Genomic DNA, 16548 nt, shown 5'->3' on the forward strand with positions numbered 1-16548 from the left:
TGTGTAATGATTAATCTTTGGCCCTCTCTATCAGAGTGTGTCCTGTCTCCCTCTGCTGTCTTTCCCCTCACCCCCACCCGGCCACAGCAGCTGGCTGCCCCTCCCTGAGCCTGGCTCTGCAGGAGGTTTCTTCCTGGGTCCATTTCCACCCTGGCAGTCAGCCGACTGACTATATTTATTTATTGCTAATGCTCATATTCTCAGGGTGTTCCCTCCTGCTCACTCCCAGTATACACACTACTTTTGCTTTCTTCTCACGTGTCGCTCTGTTTTCATCGTTCCAGGTCGTCTGTCTTCTCACCGTCCTCCTGCATTTTCCTCCTCTGAATCAGTGCTTCGGTGTAACTGGAGACTCAAGCTTTGACTTGTGACCCAGTACTTCCTGCCACACTGACTGTCTACAAAGAAATTTTCCAGATAGTTAAATACCAGTTAAATTATGCAGACATGAAAACTGGGAATGCCAGATGTTTTATTTACCGTCATTGGAAAGCTGAGGCATATGTCTCAGTTTTATCCTGTTAGTTCTGTGTCATGGTTTTTTTTTAACCCTTTTTACCTTAGTGGGAGAAACGAGGGAGGAATATATTTGGTCCTCTGGGTATGGATGTCTGAGTGAGGTAATAAAAGTTAATGTTGTGTGTGTGTGTGTGTGTGTGTGTGTGTGTGTGTGTGTGTGTGTGTGTGTGTGTGTGTGTGTGTGTGTGTGTGTGTGTGTGTGTGTGTGTAATGCTTAGGTGGGAGGGAGTGAAAAGGAGACAGAGCAGGGTCATAACACTTCAAACTGTGCTGCCTGCGAAGGGAAGAGTGTTCACTATTCACAGTTTAACTCCCTTGCTGTGAAATGTTTCAAGGTTAAATGTTTTGGACTTATTAGCTCTTCTACACTTTAGCTTTGGTCTGTCTTCCCTTACTTTAAACACCTCTAAGACTCTTTACCAGACTGTGACTCAGACAGAGTGCTCAGGAGATGCAGAAGACCGGCGGGAAGAAGCGAGTTCCAAGGACCAGCAGCAACCTCACAAAATCAGCTCCTCAGTGAGTAACAGACAAGAGTATCATGGATACTCAGGGATATTCTTATTAGTAAAATATAACAATTATACAGAAGGAAAAAGAAAATTTAATAGGGTGTAACTTAAACTTAAGAGGGGAATCTGGTTTAACAGCGTTGGGTGATTTATTCTTTATTTACAAAATGTTTCCATCTGGTGAAATACCTAGCGTTGTGTAGACTGTGTAGAAGGTTATTTCCCTTTTTTACCCAATACTACATGCATGTAAGCATGTATGCCTATTATATTTATATTATTGTTATATTTTTGTAAGTGATAATGTGATAATAGGAAACTCATACCTTCCAAGATGGTAGTGTACTAGTGATTCTGCCTGATCATATACACACATATGTCTCATATGCATCTCAGTCGGGTTTAGTTCAGCATCAGAGCACTTCCTCCCTCTGCTTGTTGGTCAGTTTATAGGGCCTGTTCTGTCTTTTTGTCCTGCTATGTTCAAATCAAACAGGATGTTACGTCAGAGAACAATGTTGTGGTTAAAATGTGTCTTCTGAATGAATGCTTGTCTACATGTGTCATGGTGTGAACAAAAAACATTTTGGGGCCTTTTTTGGGGCTTAAAACAAAAAAATTACATTTGGCATCAGACCAAAGTCAGAGCTTCACTGTCCTAATGTCTGTTCCTCGTTTTTCTTACTTTCCATCAGTAGTTGTTTCAGACCTCATTTCAGATTGTGAGGCTCTGACATCATCCTGTGTACATGAGAAAGTGAGATTTCTCTTTATTTAGCTGGGGACGTTTTGTCATATGGATTACTGCAGTAGTTGACTTACGCTACTTTGTTTTTGTTGTACAGCAATATTACCTTACCACAAGAAAACTGTTGATTTAAACATTAAGTAAGAGGCACTACTAACGCATTAGGATTTTTCTCTGTTTTGCTTTGACCATAGGAAGAACCACGCGTAATTATTGGATCATAAGCTGTTCTGTCCACTAACAACATCTTATAAAGAAAAGAAGACAAAGATGTTGGTATATAAAGACCGAAGTGTCAGAGCAGCGCCTTCATGAGTTTATTTTTGCTGTAAGAATTCACCCCTGTCTCTGGATGTGTTTTGATACCAGCATCAGTTAGACATATGCATCAATTTTAACTTCATATAAAGATAAAGCTCATTGTTAGCTGGAGATAAATAAACTGGTACGCTCACGTTAAGGTGAGGAAGGAAGTTGACAGCACGCTCTCCTAGTGATGCTGTTTAAAATGTAAATGGATGAATAACATGAGCCAACAAGAAAAGATGTCGAAACTTTGAAATGTTGTTAGAAAACAGAGTCTCTGCTCTTTCTGCCATTGTTGGTGAGATTTCTTAAACTGTGATAAAAATGCTGTATTCAGACAAGACTGGCTCACTTTATGTTTGCTTCGATTAGTGGCCGAGATTTGAACAACATCTGCACATGAAATGGATGATAACTAAAGGAATATGTTTCAGGTGTGAGGGTGTAACTAACTGCTGGCGAACTTGTGGATATGTTGGGTTTGTATTTGGACTTGATCCTCTTGAAGGAACACCAGATTTCAGCACAAGACTTTGCTTCATGTCATGATGCATGTTCAGTCATCCGGGTAAGGAAATCCCAAAAGCTGATCCTGTTCATCTGGACGTTTTCAGTGGGAGAAATGTTTCATCACTCATCCAGGTGACTTCCTTAGTCTCAGCTGACTTCTAAACAGTACATCTGCACAATGACTGAAGCTATCGCAGTGATCGCAGCCACTCGTGGTCTTTTCAGTTCTCCCACTGAAAACGTCCAGATGAACAGAATCCATCTTTTGAATTTGCTTCACATTATTATGAAATATGGAGAAAGGTTTATTATACATACTTACTAATCTTATACTAGATTGTTTCGTGGTTCTGTAATCTTAAATAAGCTGCATTACTCCTGTTTCGTAAAGACATAGGCTTTGTGTTGGTGTCCACTTTTGAATAGCATGCCTAAAAAAACTACGACTGATCGGTATGTATATTTCACAACTACTAAAGCACGATAATCCAAGCGATAAAAGGTACACGTCTCTAATGGTTTTCTGTTAGCTGTCATCCCACGACTTCTGTAATTATATTTCAGACATGTGTGAAACACGATGTGCGATCCAACCCCTTCACTGGCTCGCAGTGATGACACGGTCTAGTGTTACATATCTTTTACTTCATCGCTGCCATCATTTCTATTTTTGGGTCGGGCATGTGCATTTGTACTGGGATACACTGGCTACGATATGGTGAATGCAGCCTTTCTACACTCTTTTTTCCAGAGACACTTTATGTGATAGTTTGTGCATGTAACATGTAACTTCCCTGTCTTTTGCAACGCTGCTGAACACTTTTATTATCAGAGTAATGCCCATATGGTAGCTACGGCAGCTTCTGCTCAGGTCAAGCCTCAGTGCAGCCCAGTCCAGTTTAGATACCCTGAAGAGCCTTAATGACAAGTTTTTAACTGCTTGTGAAATTGTTAAGACTAGGGACAATAAATAAATAATAATACATAAAGTAATATATTTATAATAGCACACATATTCTGATATATAGGTTGATATGTTCTACTTGCAAAACATACAGAATCTGGCAATTTATGTGCAGTGATGGGAATAACGGCGTTACAAGTAACGGCGTTACTAACAGCGTTACGTTTTTCAGTAACGAGTAATCTAATTACTATTCCTATCGTTACAACGCCGTTACCGTTACTAACAAGAAACTGCGGCGCGGTCGCGTTACTATTTTACAGCAAACAGACGGTTGAAGCTGTCTGTAGTTTACAGCATCTTATATCAGCTGCACAGAAGTAGCTGTAAGTAATCTGGGCGCTGCAGCTTTAAGCAGCTGCGCTCCCGCGGACAGCGATCACTTTCTGCCCGACGATCACTTTTTGGCACAACACCTGGAGCTCAGGGGGCAAAACAATGGCATGAGTGCTGCTGTTTGACTGAGGAAGAATAAAGTAGTCGTGGTAAGCCGATCACATGACCACTTCAAGATGACAAAGCAACAAGGTGCCAGTTTTTAAATTGTGCTGATAGGCCACGTAAAACCAGAGTCATGATAAACAATATATACGTGTGTTTACTGTCTGAGGACAGCGCAGCGAGACCTCTCTGCTAATGAGCAAAAAAGAAAAATCAAACCAAAATCAGCCCGTTCATGTTGGTGCAAAAATGCACCATGTTGATATGGCAACATGACATTTGGTTGTTTAGGAAGATTTAGGAGTGACGGCGAGAGAGAGAGAGAGAGAGAGAGAGCGAGTTTTGAGATGTGAGAGATGTTTGGAGTGTGTAGTTAATGTGTTGTCTTGTGTAGTTAGTGTGTAGTGTTGTGGATAGTGTTGTGTTGTGTGTCAGAACAATGAGGCGACTGCTGTCTCCAGGTAGAAACTAGAGATGGACCGATCCGATATTACGTATCGGTATCGGTCCGATACTGACCTAAATTACTGGATCGGATATCGGAGAAAAATAAAAAATGTAATCCGATCCATTAAATATCACGAAAGCACCTCACAAAACTTGCAACACGCCGTAACTCACCTCAGAACGTTAGCACGTCGGAGCAGTATGCATCACGTGATAGAGCGGCTGTGGCATGCGGGACCTGTCGGTGGTCTGGATAGCATGTGGAGCTTCGCTAGCAACCCGGCATTTCATCTCCGACAAAGTTATCCCCGAGAGAAGTAAAGCAAGTGTGTAAGTCCATCTCTGAATGTTTGTAAAGCATTCCTGCGTTAAGCTTAACAAGCGACTGCCTCTTCTTGCTGCTACTTCAATCATGAAACTGCTTAAATGATCAGCTGATCGGCTTTTCTGTCGCGAGTCCGTCTCTCTTGTTTGTTTTTGGCCCACTTTGCACCAGAAAGAGGAAACCAGCGGCTGAACAACAGCAGCACGTTTAAGCTTGATCAGCTGTTGTTAGAATTTATTTAATATTACTTTCTACTCGAGGATCTTTTTCTACGTAGCTGACGCTGGTAACTGTGCAGGGGCGGATCTAGCAAAGTTTAGCCAGGGGGGCTGATAGGGCATTAACAGGGAAAAGGGGGCACAAAGACATACTTTTCTTTCTTATTCTCATTTAAAATGTCGAGCTTTTAATAAATAATTATCCGAATCTTACACCGAAAGTTTTAATTTGATGTAAAATGAATAGAAGTCCATTACTGTATATAGTAACTATTAAGTCTAATATATATACCCTAGTAAGCTATAGTACTTTTTCCTCTGGGAAGGTACCATCTGTGCAGTCTGCAATTTTGTTGAAGAAAGATGTTGAATCTATTTAATATTTCTTGAAAAATAATTGATTTCTGTGCATTTTTTTTTCACACTGCATCAAATTAAGGTTGATTACGTTGATTAAGCATCATGAGGTGGAGCGTGAGGGGTGGTTCCCTATTTTTTATTTATTTATTTTTGTTGTTGCTGGGAGTTGGAACCCTATTAGTTAGGTTGCTTAATATTTACGCTAAGTACTCTTTAAAATACCAGAATAGGGAGGATGGTGTAGGTCTAAGTTTATTAGATTGATCAGTATTGCTGAACTATAAATATTTTTTTTTTGCATACAGGTATAACAGAATAGCTTTAGTGTAGTTGTTGTTTTAAACTTGAGTATGAACTTATACAAAATGCAGCAAGATATTAAAAAAAAAAACAGTTTTATTGATTAAAACACACTATATCGGATTCATATCGGTATCGGCAGATATCCAAATTTATGATATCGGTATCGGTATCGGACATAAAAAAGTGGTATCGTGTCATCTCTAGTAGAAACAGGAGTGACACACCTGCTGCTGTCAGACCTGCAGGTATCAGGCTGTGATGTTCTCCTTTATAGTGGACAGAAATTATGTTTTTGAAGTGACACAAATAATTTGTGTGGCATCTTATTGAATTTTGTCTGATTTTAGATCAATTGTGTTAACACAGTAGTCAAAATGAAAACATAACTGTAAATTCAGACACGTGAGGTTGTGCTGAAAAGAATGACACCAAACAAGGCAAAGTAACTAGTGAAGGTGAAATGTAGAGGAAACATCAGAAGTAGTTAAAAATGGCCGATTATACCCTGGACCCCAGAGGGTTAAACACTTTTTTAAAGTAACACAATAGTAAACGCGTATGGCTGCATTCATGGGTGTAGATGTCCAAAAAGCCTATGGCCCATAATAATAATAATAATAATGGATTGGATTTATATAGCGCTTTTCAAGGCACCCAAAGCGCTTTACAATACCACTATTCATTCACTCTCACATTCATACACTGGTGGAGGCAGCTACAGTTGTAGCCACAGCTGCCCTGGGGCAGACTGACAGAAGCCAGGCTGCCATATCGCGCCATCGGCCCCTCTGGCCAACACCAGTAGGCAAGTAGGGTAAAGTGTCTTGCCCAGGGACACAACGACCAGGACAGAGAGGCCAGGGATCGAACTGGCGACCTTCCGGTTACAGATGCGATTCCCAACCCCCTGAGCCACGGTCGCCCCCGATAACAATAATAAATCTGACTCGTCCTATATATTACACAAACACAGTGGACGTTGTTCAAAGTGCCATCACTTTCACTGTCTGATGAAGCCAATGTTGTTACTTCTCGCAGGTCTTAAGACAGTAATGCTGCTGTCAACACCACCTGAGACATGCATCGTGTGAGATCAGACACGTGTGTGTAGCACTTTTATTTAACTTTAAAAACAAATGTTCTTGGCACTATCAAATAATCAGGCATCGGTAAAGTTTCCTAAAAGTCAAAGGCTACAGCAGACGCAGTTTGGCATTTAGAGTCCACAAGAGAGGAGCGGGCACCTTGTGATCCCCCTGCTGCTGCATCACAGACAGATTTACGACGAGCAGCCGCTTTGGTCCGTCCTGTCCAGACAGCTCTCGGACGCCGGTCACAAGACAGACAATATGGGAGCCATTTCCCTGGACACACAGACAGGGAGGGAGGGAGCACTTGAGCACATCCTTTCACGGTTTCTTGGACGGTCACGTACATGGAGACAATCACATCCAGTCTCAGCCTTTTTTGAATTACAGTTATTTTAGTGATGGCGTTTGAAGCTTCGCCATCTCTGACTAACTGCTTAATCTAATTTTTACAGACAGACAGACTCACACCACCCATATCAAAAATGATTTGTCCGTGATCATCAACCGTATCTAAACAGTGGACATGCACAGCTTCCAGTTCTGAAATGTGAAGCCAGCGCAAAAGCATCATAAACCTGCTGTCACAGTCTGGCAGAGGCAGACTGAATGGGGTGACAAAGAGGACTCTAAACGCACACACCAAGGAACGTGGAACAAAACTTGAATGTTAACAAAAAGCGAGCCGTTTAATAAGGCTGAAAAAATAAAAAATAAAAACATTGCAAACCAAAAGGCACACGGACACCGGGGGGAAACTAACTCGAACTAAACTTGGAAAACTGAATGCTGATCAAAAAATACAAAGAGCAAAACCATAAACATGGAAAATCCTGGAAACATGGAAACATGACGAAGAAAAGCTGACGACCTGACAATGAATGAACAGACTAAATTCACACAAGGGTGGTTAGGGGAAATGGAAACAAATGGGGAAACAGCTGACACTAATCTGACATAACGAGACAAAGGAAGCAAAGCTGACTACACTGACATAGGACAAAGACCTTCAAAATAAATCAGGAGACATGACAACACAACTTCACGACATGGACAAGAAGATAAGAAACATGACAGACTAACACAGAAGATCTAAGAGAAACATAACTAATACCAAACTAGAAGCAGCCAAAAGACAATCCACACCTGCATTCTGTCTAAAGACCATCAGAAAGTGACTGCTGTCATTGCTTTGGGCCCATTGTTACATAACTTGTGCCATTTAAGCATGCTTTGAAGTCATGTCTAATCAATTTAACAATCAGTGGAACCATAACAGCTGAATGGGCTTATCAAAATGATCCATTCCTGTGAGTCTCTACAGTGAAACGGCACCTGAGGCCCACACAGGTCTGGATAGATGGTCGAGTTGAATTATCCCTAATCCTCACCGTGACTACATAAGTCATAAAAGTTAAAGACACACAGACAGACACTATTTGACCTTCAGACATCAAGGAAACTGACAACCATTTAAAGTAGAGAGTCATGGTTCTGCTGTCCAGCTCATGTGGTCCACAACTTTGTTCTTGTTTAGACAGACTCTTAAAATAGTTGTACTAGACTCACAGCTGTCACTGTAAAGTCAATACAGAGTGGAACATACCAGCCAAAGTCAAACTTGCAGTAAATTCATGAATTCAGTTCAATTCAATTCAATTTTATCTATATAGCACCAAATCACAACAAAAAAGGGAGGGGCGGGGCCAACTGGTTGGGGATGATGGGAGGAAGACAGAAAGACATGCTGGGGAAGGGAGCTAGAGGTTAATAATAACTATTAATTAAATGCAGATGGGTGTATAAACACATAGAAAAAGGTGATAGAAAAAATAACACCCAGTGCATCATGGGAATCCCCAGCAGCCTACACCTACTGCAGCATAACTAAGGGAGGATTCAGGGTCACCTGGTCCAGCCCTAACTATATGCTTTAGCAAAAAGGAAAGTTTGAAGCCTAATCTTGAAAGTAGAGATAGTGTCTGTCTCCTGAATCCAAACTGGAAGCTGGTTCCACAGAAGAGGGGCCTGAAAACTGAAGGCTCTGCCTCCCATTCTACTTTTAAATACTCTAGGAACAACAAGTAGGCCTGCAGTGCGAGAGCGAAGTGCTCTAATAGGGTGATATGGTACTACAAGGTCATTGAGATAAAACAGGCCCCACTGCAGCACAGTACCTGTAATACCTACAGCATGTTCTAATTGCTCTAATAGGATATTATGGTCGACAGTATCGAACGCTGCACTGAGGTCTAGCAGGACAAGCACAGAGATGAGTCCACTGTCAGAGGCCATAAGAAGATCATTTGTAACCTTCACTAAAGCTGTTTCTGTGCTGTGATGAGCTCTGAAACCTGACTGAAACTCTTCAAATAAGCCTCTGCAGATGATCTGTTAGCTGTTTGACAACTACTCTTTCAAGGATGTTTGACATGAAAGGAAGGTTGGAGATTGGCCTATAATTAGCTAAGACTGCTGGGTCTAGAGATGCTTTTTGAGTAGAGGTTTAACTACAACCAGCTTGTCTTATTAAAGACTCACTCATTTAAAAAATTTAGTGACCACTGTTTGTTGTGGTGTATAGACTTTCTAATTAGGCTCTTTTAAACACACACACTTTTTATAAATACTTTATATGAACAAATGAGAGCAAACACAACACCAATGATTCAGTTAAATTCAGATAAACCCACCGTTAACTGCAGTCCAAAAAGGGAAACCCTAACCCTTCACTATAATGTAAAAAACTATAATATAAAATTACAAAGACTTTGAAGATCACTTTAAAAAAGATTCCAAGAATCTGGAGGAATCTCAAGGCTGAAACAAGCATGATTCTGTCGTGGGAACCACTGCATGGGCTCAGGAACAGCTCCACAAATCATTGCCTGTGAATACAGTACTGTGCCTTCCTGCAGGTTAAGATAAGATAAGATAAGATAGAACTTTATTAATCCCTCGGGTGGGTTCCTCTGGGAAATTCGACTTCCAAAAAGCACAGCAACGACCGAAGTTACAGTTACAGAATTGTTATATATATATATATATATATATATATATATATATATATACACACACACACACATATAAATACAGAGACAAATATAAATAAAATATACAAAGGGGATAAATAGAATAAATAGGAATAAAAAATAAAAATACAAGTGAATTGCACATTTCAAGTATTGAGTCTATTGCACTGTTGACTATTTACAAAAAGTATTGCACAAGGTATTGTACAGTGAGGTGCAGAGGCACTACAGCTTAGTTGTTCCCCCCTCCTTTGTCCTCCTGTTTCCCCTCCCTCTCCCCTCCAGAGAGGAGTTAAACAGTCTGATGGCGTGTGGGACAAAGGAGTTTTTAAGTCTGTTAGTTCTTGTCTTGGGGAGAAGCAACCTGTCACTGAACAGACTCTTCTGGTTGTTAATGGCCGTGTGCAGAGGATGCCCAGCATTGTTCATAATGTCCATCAGTTTCTTTAATGTCCTTTTCTCTGCCACTGTCACCAGAGTGTCCAGCTTCATGCCGACCACAGAGCTAGCCTTCCTGATCAGTTTCTCCAGCCTGGATGAGTCCCTCTTTGCTGTGCTGCTCCCCCAGCACACCACAGCATAGAAAAGTACTCCAGCAACCACCGACTGGTAAAACATCCTCAGGAGCTTCCTGCAGATGTTAAAAGACCTCAGCCTCCTGAGGAAGTACAGTCGGCTTTGGGCTTTTTTATACAGGTGCTCTGTGTTGCATGACCAGTCCAGTTTATTGTCCACCCACAGCCCGAGGTACTTGTACTTGTTGACCACCTCCACCTCCTCCCCCTCTATCTGAACCGGCAGTGGACCTTCTCTGGACCTCCCGAAGTCCACAACCAGTTCCTTAGTCTTTGAGGTGTTGAGTTGCAGGTGGTTTGTGTGACTCCATGCGACAAAGTTTCTCACCAGACTTCTGTACTCCTCTTCCTGATCATCCCAGATACACCCCATGATGGCTGTGTCATCTGCAAACTTCTGAATATGGCATAATTCAGAGTTGTAGCAGAAGTCAGAGGTGTACAGGGTGAAGAGAAGAGGGGACAGCACAGTTCCCTGTGGTGCTCCTGTGCTGCTGACCACAGTGTCAGACGTGATGTCCTTCAGCCTGACGTACTGTGGTCTGTTGGTGAGGTAGTCGGAGATCCAAGCCACCAGGCAGGGGTCCACCTCCATCCTGTTCAGTTTTTCCTGAAGCATACAGGGCCGGATGGTATCAAAGGCACTGGAAAAGTCAAGAAACAGTATCCTGACCGTGCCTTTTCCCCCATCCAGGTGTGAGTGGGCTCTGTGTAGGAGGTACAGGATGGCATCCTCCACTCCGACACCCGCCTTGTATGCAAACTGTAGTGGGTCCTGGGCATGTTGTACCTGTGGTCGGAGGAAGTTGAGGAAGAGCCCTCAAAGCTAAAGGTTAAAGCTGCAGTGTGAAAAGAAGAAGCCACATGTGAACATTGCCGTCTGCGTCTCTGCACCAAAGCCCATTTAAAATGGACTGAATGTTCTGTGGACATGGAAGCTGCAGAGTATCGTCAGAACCAACTGACTGCAGCTAGAATCAGTCACTATGTCAGACCACAACTGAGCCATGTTGCTTTCCCAAAGTTAAGCAGCTACTGCTGTGAGATAGTGGATGTGTGTAAATACTGTGACTAGAGGAAAAGCTGGGAATATCCTGAATATTGCAGAGACAGAGTGACAACCCTTCTTGCTCACATTCACTGCTACAATCAGCTTAGATAAACACGCTTACATGCATGTTGTGACTGTGGGGAAAAGACTCTGTGGTACCACCAACTCAGAGAAACTGCACCACGCTTCCAGCCTGTTCTGCTCCATTCAGGTGACCTAAACAGTGGTTGTTATTCCTGGCAGCCTATTAATCTACTCTCTACGCAAACACTCGATATGGATGCGCTAATTAAGTCATCTGGATGACTCAAGGCAGGAATCGTATCTGGGTGTAGATACAGGTATCGAGTTGAGTGGGAACATGAGGTCTAACTCCACAGCATGTGGCTCATCCTGAACAAGACTCCATGTGTCCAAGTATTCTCAGTGGTAGTGTGATTTAAGTCAGCAACTCAAATTCATCAAACTAATGGGAGTTATGTTGAAAGCTATAGTAAAATAGACAGAGCCCTGACGAGCTCGATTCAACCTCAAAACAAAGTGTGAGAGACATGACAGACAGAAACCTCAGCCACAGCAGACAAGAAGCCATAACGCATCGCCACAAGGCTAAAACACACACACACTCAGTGAACAGTTGCTGATAAAGTTCAACCCCTGACATTCAGTTTAAAATGAGCCAGCAGTGCAAACTCATTGCAGAAACAGATGACCACATTGCAGCCATTAGACTTGAGTCTCTCACATAACACATACATTGCATAATTGAACTTGAGAGAGTTGTTTTGCTTTATTTTTAATGTCTGACTGCTCGACAAAGACTGCAGTCTATATACTCTATAGTGGTAAGATTCTAAATCAGCAAGAAGGCCTATTAATCATAGTGGCACTAACCAACAAGTCATCTATGAAATGTAGCTAGAGGGGAGTTTGCTACTCTGACATTTGAGTCAAATATTATCCAGAGGTGTGCTGGACACTCTAGTTTACAACTTCAAACTGCGCCTCAGAATTTGAAGTAAGAAAGAAATAGAACTTCTTAACACTAGGTGTCACGGTTCTGGGTCCGTTGGACCCAGTATTTTGAGTTCATTATGTTTTGGTACTTTTGCATCATGGATTTTCCTTTATGTTTCTCTGGTACTTGGTGTTTCAGTTATCTTGGTGTTTTTCTATATTATGATTTATGATCTGATACTGTTGTGATTATGATTATCATTTAGTAGCCTTTGGTCAGTGTCAAGTCTGTCTCTGTCTAGTCTGTGTCTTAGTAAAGTGTGTTTTGTTTCCTGTTTTACTTTGAAGGTTCTTGTTCCTGTCTGATGTTAGTATGTGCAGCTTTGTTCCCCCTGTCTCGTTAGCCCTGATCTCTCCCAGCTGTGTCTCCCTCCTGTTGCCGATTTCCCCGTTACTACCCTGTGTATTTAAGCCCTGTGTGTTCCCATTCTCAGTGTCGCGTCATACCATCAGTTTATGCCTGTGTGTTCTTGGTCTCAGTGTTCCGGCCTCACTTTATGTTTGTTTTCCTGCCAGCAATAAAGCTGAGGTTTGAGTTACATTCCATTTTCCGAGTCCTGCATTTGGATCCTCATCTCTGCCTGCCCGCACACAGAGCCTTGACAGAACGACGCGACCAGTAATGGATCCAGCGGACTCACCGTGGAAGCGCAGCTCCCGTTTTGACGGGACTCGGCTAGCGCTTGGAGGGCCTCCGTGCTGCCGTTCCTCGCTGGCAGCCTACCCTTCGGCCCACTCGTCTGCTTCCTCCCCGCGGACGCCCAGGTCTCGCAGAAAACGCTCCAGCCGGTCCCGGGAGGATTACTACGAGCCTGCAAGCAATCAGCTCACGCCTGCACAAGCCTTTTACAAGATGTTAGGGATTATTATCGTGCCACCTGACTCACCCAGCATTTCCACATCACAGCAGGAGCAGCCACAGCAGAGTCCTCCCTCGTCACATTCCGCCAGCGCCGCTCCCTCTTCAACAGGGAGGCAGCGAACACGCAGCCAGCACTCACAGCTCCAGCAGGAGCCTGGGATTCAGCTCAAACAACCGCCTAGGGTGAGTGACAGAGTCTCCCTTCATTCGCCTTTTTTGTCAAGGGATAGACAGACTGTTTCCCCCAAAGCTGCGAACGCCAGCTACATGAACACTACAGCTCGTGTTTCTCCGGTTCGGGAAAATAAGAGTTTTCGTTTTAAGAATGACTATTTTCCCATTGGTTCAGAAGACTGTGCGCCTGATGTTTTTTCAGATCCAGGAGTTAAGACTGTTCCGTCTGGAATCTGTTTATTCTGGAGCTATGTTTATTCAGTCAGCTGCCCGTCCGCTTTCAGCTCAGTCCCCTGCTCAGCAGCCATCTGTAGCTCAGTCTCCAGTGTCCCCTGCTCGGCAGCCACCTGTAGCTCAGTGTCCTGTGTTTCCTGCTCAGAAGCCGCCTGTAGCCCAGACACCAACTCCACCACCACCACTTTCGCCTCAAGCTCAGTTAGCCGCCCGGCCTCAAGCTCAGTTAGCCGCCCGGCCTCAAGCTCAGTTAGCCGCCCGGCCTCAAGCTCAGTTAGCCGCCCGGCCTCAAGCTCAGTTAGCCGCCCGGCCTCAAGCTCAGTTAGCCGCCCGGCCTCAAGCTCAGTTAGCCGCCCGGCCTCAAGCTCAGTCTCCAATTCCACCACCGTCGTCATCCCAACCATTGTTTCAGTCACCCTCAGTTCAGCCTCCTGTTCAGCAGCCACTAGCCCTGCACCCTGTGTCACTTGCTACCCTGGTACAACAAGCTCAGTCAAATCAATCTAAAAGGAACTGTGTTTCATCAGTTTGTTCTAAGCAGAGCAACAAACCTCATGATAATGTAATCATTCCTAAAAAGCTGGCCAGTTCAGAGACTGTGACGCGCTCCAGGGCCTCCCCAGAGGCTGAGTTTCAGCCCTCAGCCTACTCTGGACCCCTGGAGGCTAGGAACCCAGCTGAGGACTGCACCCGGCTGTCACTGCCTGAGCAGAGTCAATGCTCTGGGCGGCTGAAGTCTGCTATGTGTTTGCCAGAGGCCCGTGCGCCTGCTGGTCCTGTTCTGTCCCTGCCAGAGGCCCGTGCGCCTGCTGGTCCTGTTCTGTCCCTGCCAGAGGCCCGTGCGCCTGCTGGTCCTGTTCTGTCCCTGCCAGAGGCCCGTGCGCCTGCTGGTTTTGTCCTGTGTGTTCCAGGGGCCCCTGTGCCCACTGGTCCTGAGACTGTTCTCGCTGGAGGGCCCGAGGAGCCCGTCCAGCCTCCTTCCTCGTCAGCTGGGGGGCCCGAGGAGCCCGTCCAGCCTCCTTCCTCGTCAGCTGGGGGGCCCGAGGAGCCCGTCCAGCCTCCTTCCTCGTCAGCTGGGGGGCCCGAGGAGCCCGTCCAGCCACCAGCTGCTCCACCAGCAGCCTCATCCACACTTGCAGCAGCAGTTTCATCCATGCCGCCGCCTGCTGCTCCACCAGCAGCCTCGTCCACGCTTGCAGCAGCAGTTTCATCCATGCCGCCGCCTGCTGCAGCGCCTCCGTCTCCAGCTTCCACGCCAGCTGCAGCCTCCGTGTCTCCATCCACGCCAGCTGCAGCCTCCGTGTCTCCATCCACGCCAGCTGCAGCCTCCGTGTCTCCACCCACGCCAGCTGCAGCCTCCGTGTCTCCACCCACGCCAGCTGCAGCCTCCGTGTCTCCACCCATGCCGTCGCCTGGTCCGGCTCCGGCTTCAGCTTCGCCTGGTCCGGCTCCGGCTTCAGCTTCGCCTGGTCCGGCTTCGCCTTCAGCTTCGGCTTCAGCTTCATTCGCTTCGCCGGGTCCAGCCTCCGCATCCGCTTCAGCGTTGTCTGGTCCAGCCTCCACGTCCTCATCCTCGTCTGGTCCAGCTCCCGCATCACCAGCTTCGTTTGGCCCCGCCTCTGCATCAGCCTCACCTGGTTCAGCCTCCGCATTCGCTTCAGCGTCGCCTGGCCCAGCTTCGGCTTCAGCCTCTGCCTCATCTGATCCAACCTCCGCTTCGCCTGGGGCTGCAGGGGCCACGCAGCCTTCGGGTCCCCTCCTACCACCTCCACATTGTCGGTCATCTGCCAGGCCGCTTGTTGGGCATCATCACCACCGTGGCCGCCCTCCGGACTTCTGTTGCCGCCACTGCCTTCCGCGTGGCCGGCCTCCAGGCTTGCATTCCCGCCGCCGTTGCCGTCCGCACGGTCGGCCCCCAGAACTGCTTCCTCGCCGCCGTTGCCGTCCGCACGGTCGGCCCCCAGAACTGCTTCCTCGCCGCCGTTGCCGTCCGCACGGTCGGCCTCCAGAACTGTTTGCCCGCCGTCGCCATGTGCACGGTCGGCCTCCAGAACTGTTCGCACGTCGCCACCGTTGCCGTGTGCACGGTCGGCCCCCTGGACTTTTTGTAGACTCTTGGTGAGCTCTGGTTTCGTTTTGTTTTTGATATGCTTTCCTGCGTTTTTTGGACTCTGGTGCTCCTTGTTTTTTTTTTTTTTTTGCTTGGGCCTGTCCCTCCATCCTGGACCCCCTCCGCCCGCCCTGGCCTGGTGCTTTGTTGTGCTTTTTTTGTTTGGGGCTGTCGGGAGTCAGCCCTTAGAGGGGGGGTACTGTCACGGTTCTGGGTCCGTTGGACCCAGTATTTTGAGTTCATTATGTTTTGGTACTTTTGCATCATGGATTTTCCTTTATGTTTCTCTGGTACTTGGTGTTTCAGTTATCTTGGTGTTTTTCTATATTATGATTTATGATCTGATACTGTTGTGATTATGATTATCATTTAGTAGCCTTTGGTCAGTGTCAAGTCTGTCTCTGTCTAGTCTGTGTCTTAGTAAAGTGTGTTTTGTTTCCTGTTTTACTTTGAAGGTTCTTGTTCCTGTCTGATGTTAGTATGTGCAGCTTTGTTCCCCCTGTCTCGTTAGCCCTGATCTCTCCCAGCTGTGTCTCCCTCCTGTTGCCGATTTCCCCGTTACTACCCTGTGTATATAAGCCCTGTGTTTTCCCATTCTCAGTGTCGCGTCGTACCATCAGTTTATGCCTGTGTGTTCTTGGTCTCAGTGTTCCGTCCTCACTTTATGTTTGTTTTCCTGCCAGCAATAAAGCTGAGGTTTTTTGAGTTACATTCCATTTTCCGAGTCCTGCATTTGGATCCTCATCTCTGCC

At 45.4% G+C, this 16548-nt stretch overlaps 2 protein-coding genes across 4 annotated transcripts; one reads left to right on the forward strand and one right to left on the reverse strand.

Annotated features, from left to right (window-relative positions):
• Positions 1 to 388: 388 nt before the first annotated feature.
• On the forward strand, positions 389 to 14383 carry LOC308395743 (uncharacterized protein). Of its 3 annotated transcripts, XM_080880732.1 has the most exons (3): positions 389 to 1038; positions 1974 to 2051; positions 12933 to 14383. In XM_080880732.1, the coding sequence occupies exon 3, from the start codon at positions 13039 to 13041 to the stop codon at positions 14191 to 14193; it is 1155 nt and encodes a 384-aa protein (XP_080736858.1). In that variant the 5' UTR covers positions 389 to 1038; positions 1974 to 2051; positions 12933 to 13038; the 3' UTR covers positions 14194 to 14383. The 3 variants fall into 3 exon arrangements, with proteins under 3 accessions (XP_080736858.1, XP_080736857.1, XP_080736859.1); XM_080880731.1 differs by lacking the exon at positions 1974 to 2051; XM_080880733.1 differs by lacking the exon at positions 1974 to 2051 and having other exon boundaries at positions 13012 to 14383.
• Positions 14352 to 16548, reverse strand: LOC308395050 (uncharacterized protein; the record flags this gene model as incomplete). Its single annotated transcript, XM_080879700.1, has 3 exons — positions 15153 to 16548; positions 14745 to 15098; positions 14352 to 14390 (listed from the first exon to the last, which is right to left on the reverse strand). The coding sequence occupies exons 1-3, from the start codon at positions 15468 to 15470 to the stop codon at positions 14352 to 14354; spliced, it is 711 nt and encodes a 236-aa protein (XP_080735826.1). The 5' UTR covers positions 15471 to 16548.

This window comes from Rhamphochromis sp. 'chilingali' (assembly GCF_963969265.1).
Source record: "Rhamphochromis sp. 'chilingali' genome assembly, chromosome: 4".
Classification (NCBI taxonomy): Eukaryota; Metazoa; Chordata; class Actinopteri; order Cichliformes; family Cichlidae; genus Rhamphochromis; species Rhamphochromis sp. 'chilingali'.

Excerpts from the sequence above, each read along its gene's own strand:
- LOC308395743 (XM_080880732.1), top strand. The coding sequence starts at position 13,039 with ATGGATCCAGCGGACTCACCGTGGAAGCGCAGCTCCCGTTTTGACGGG.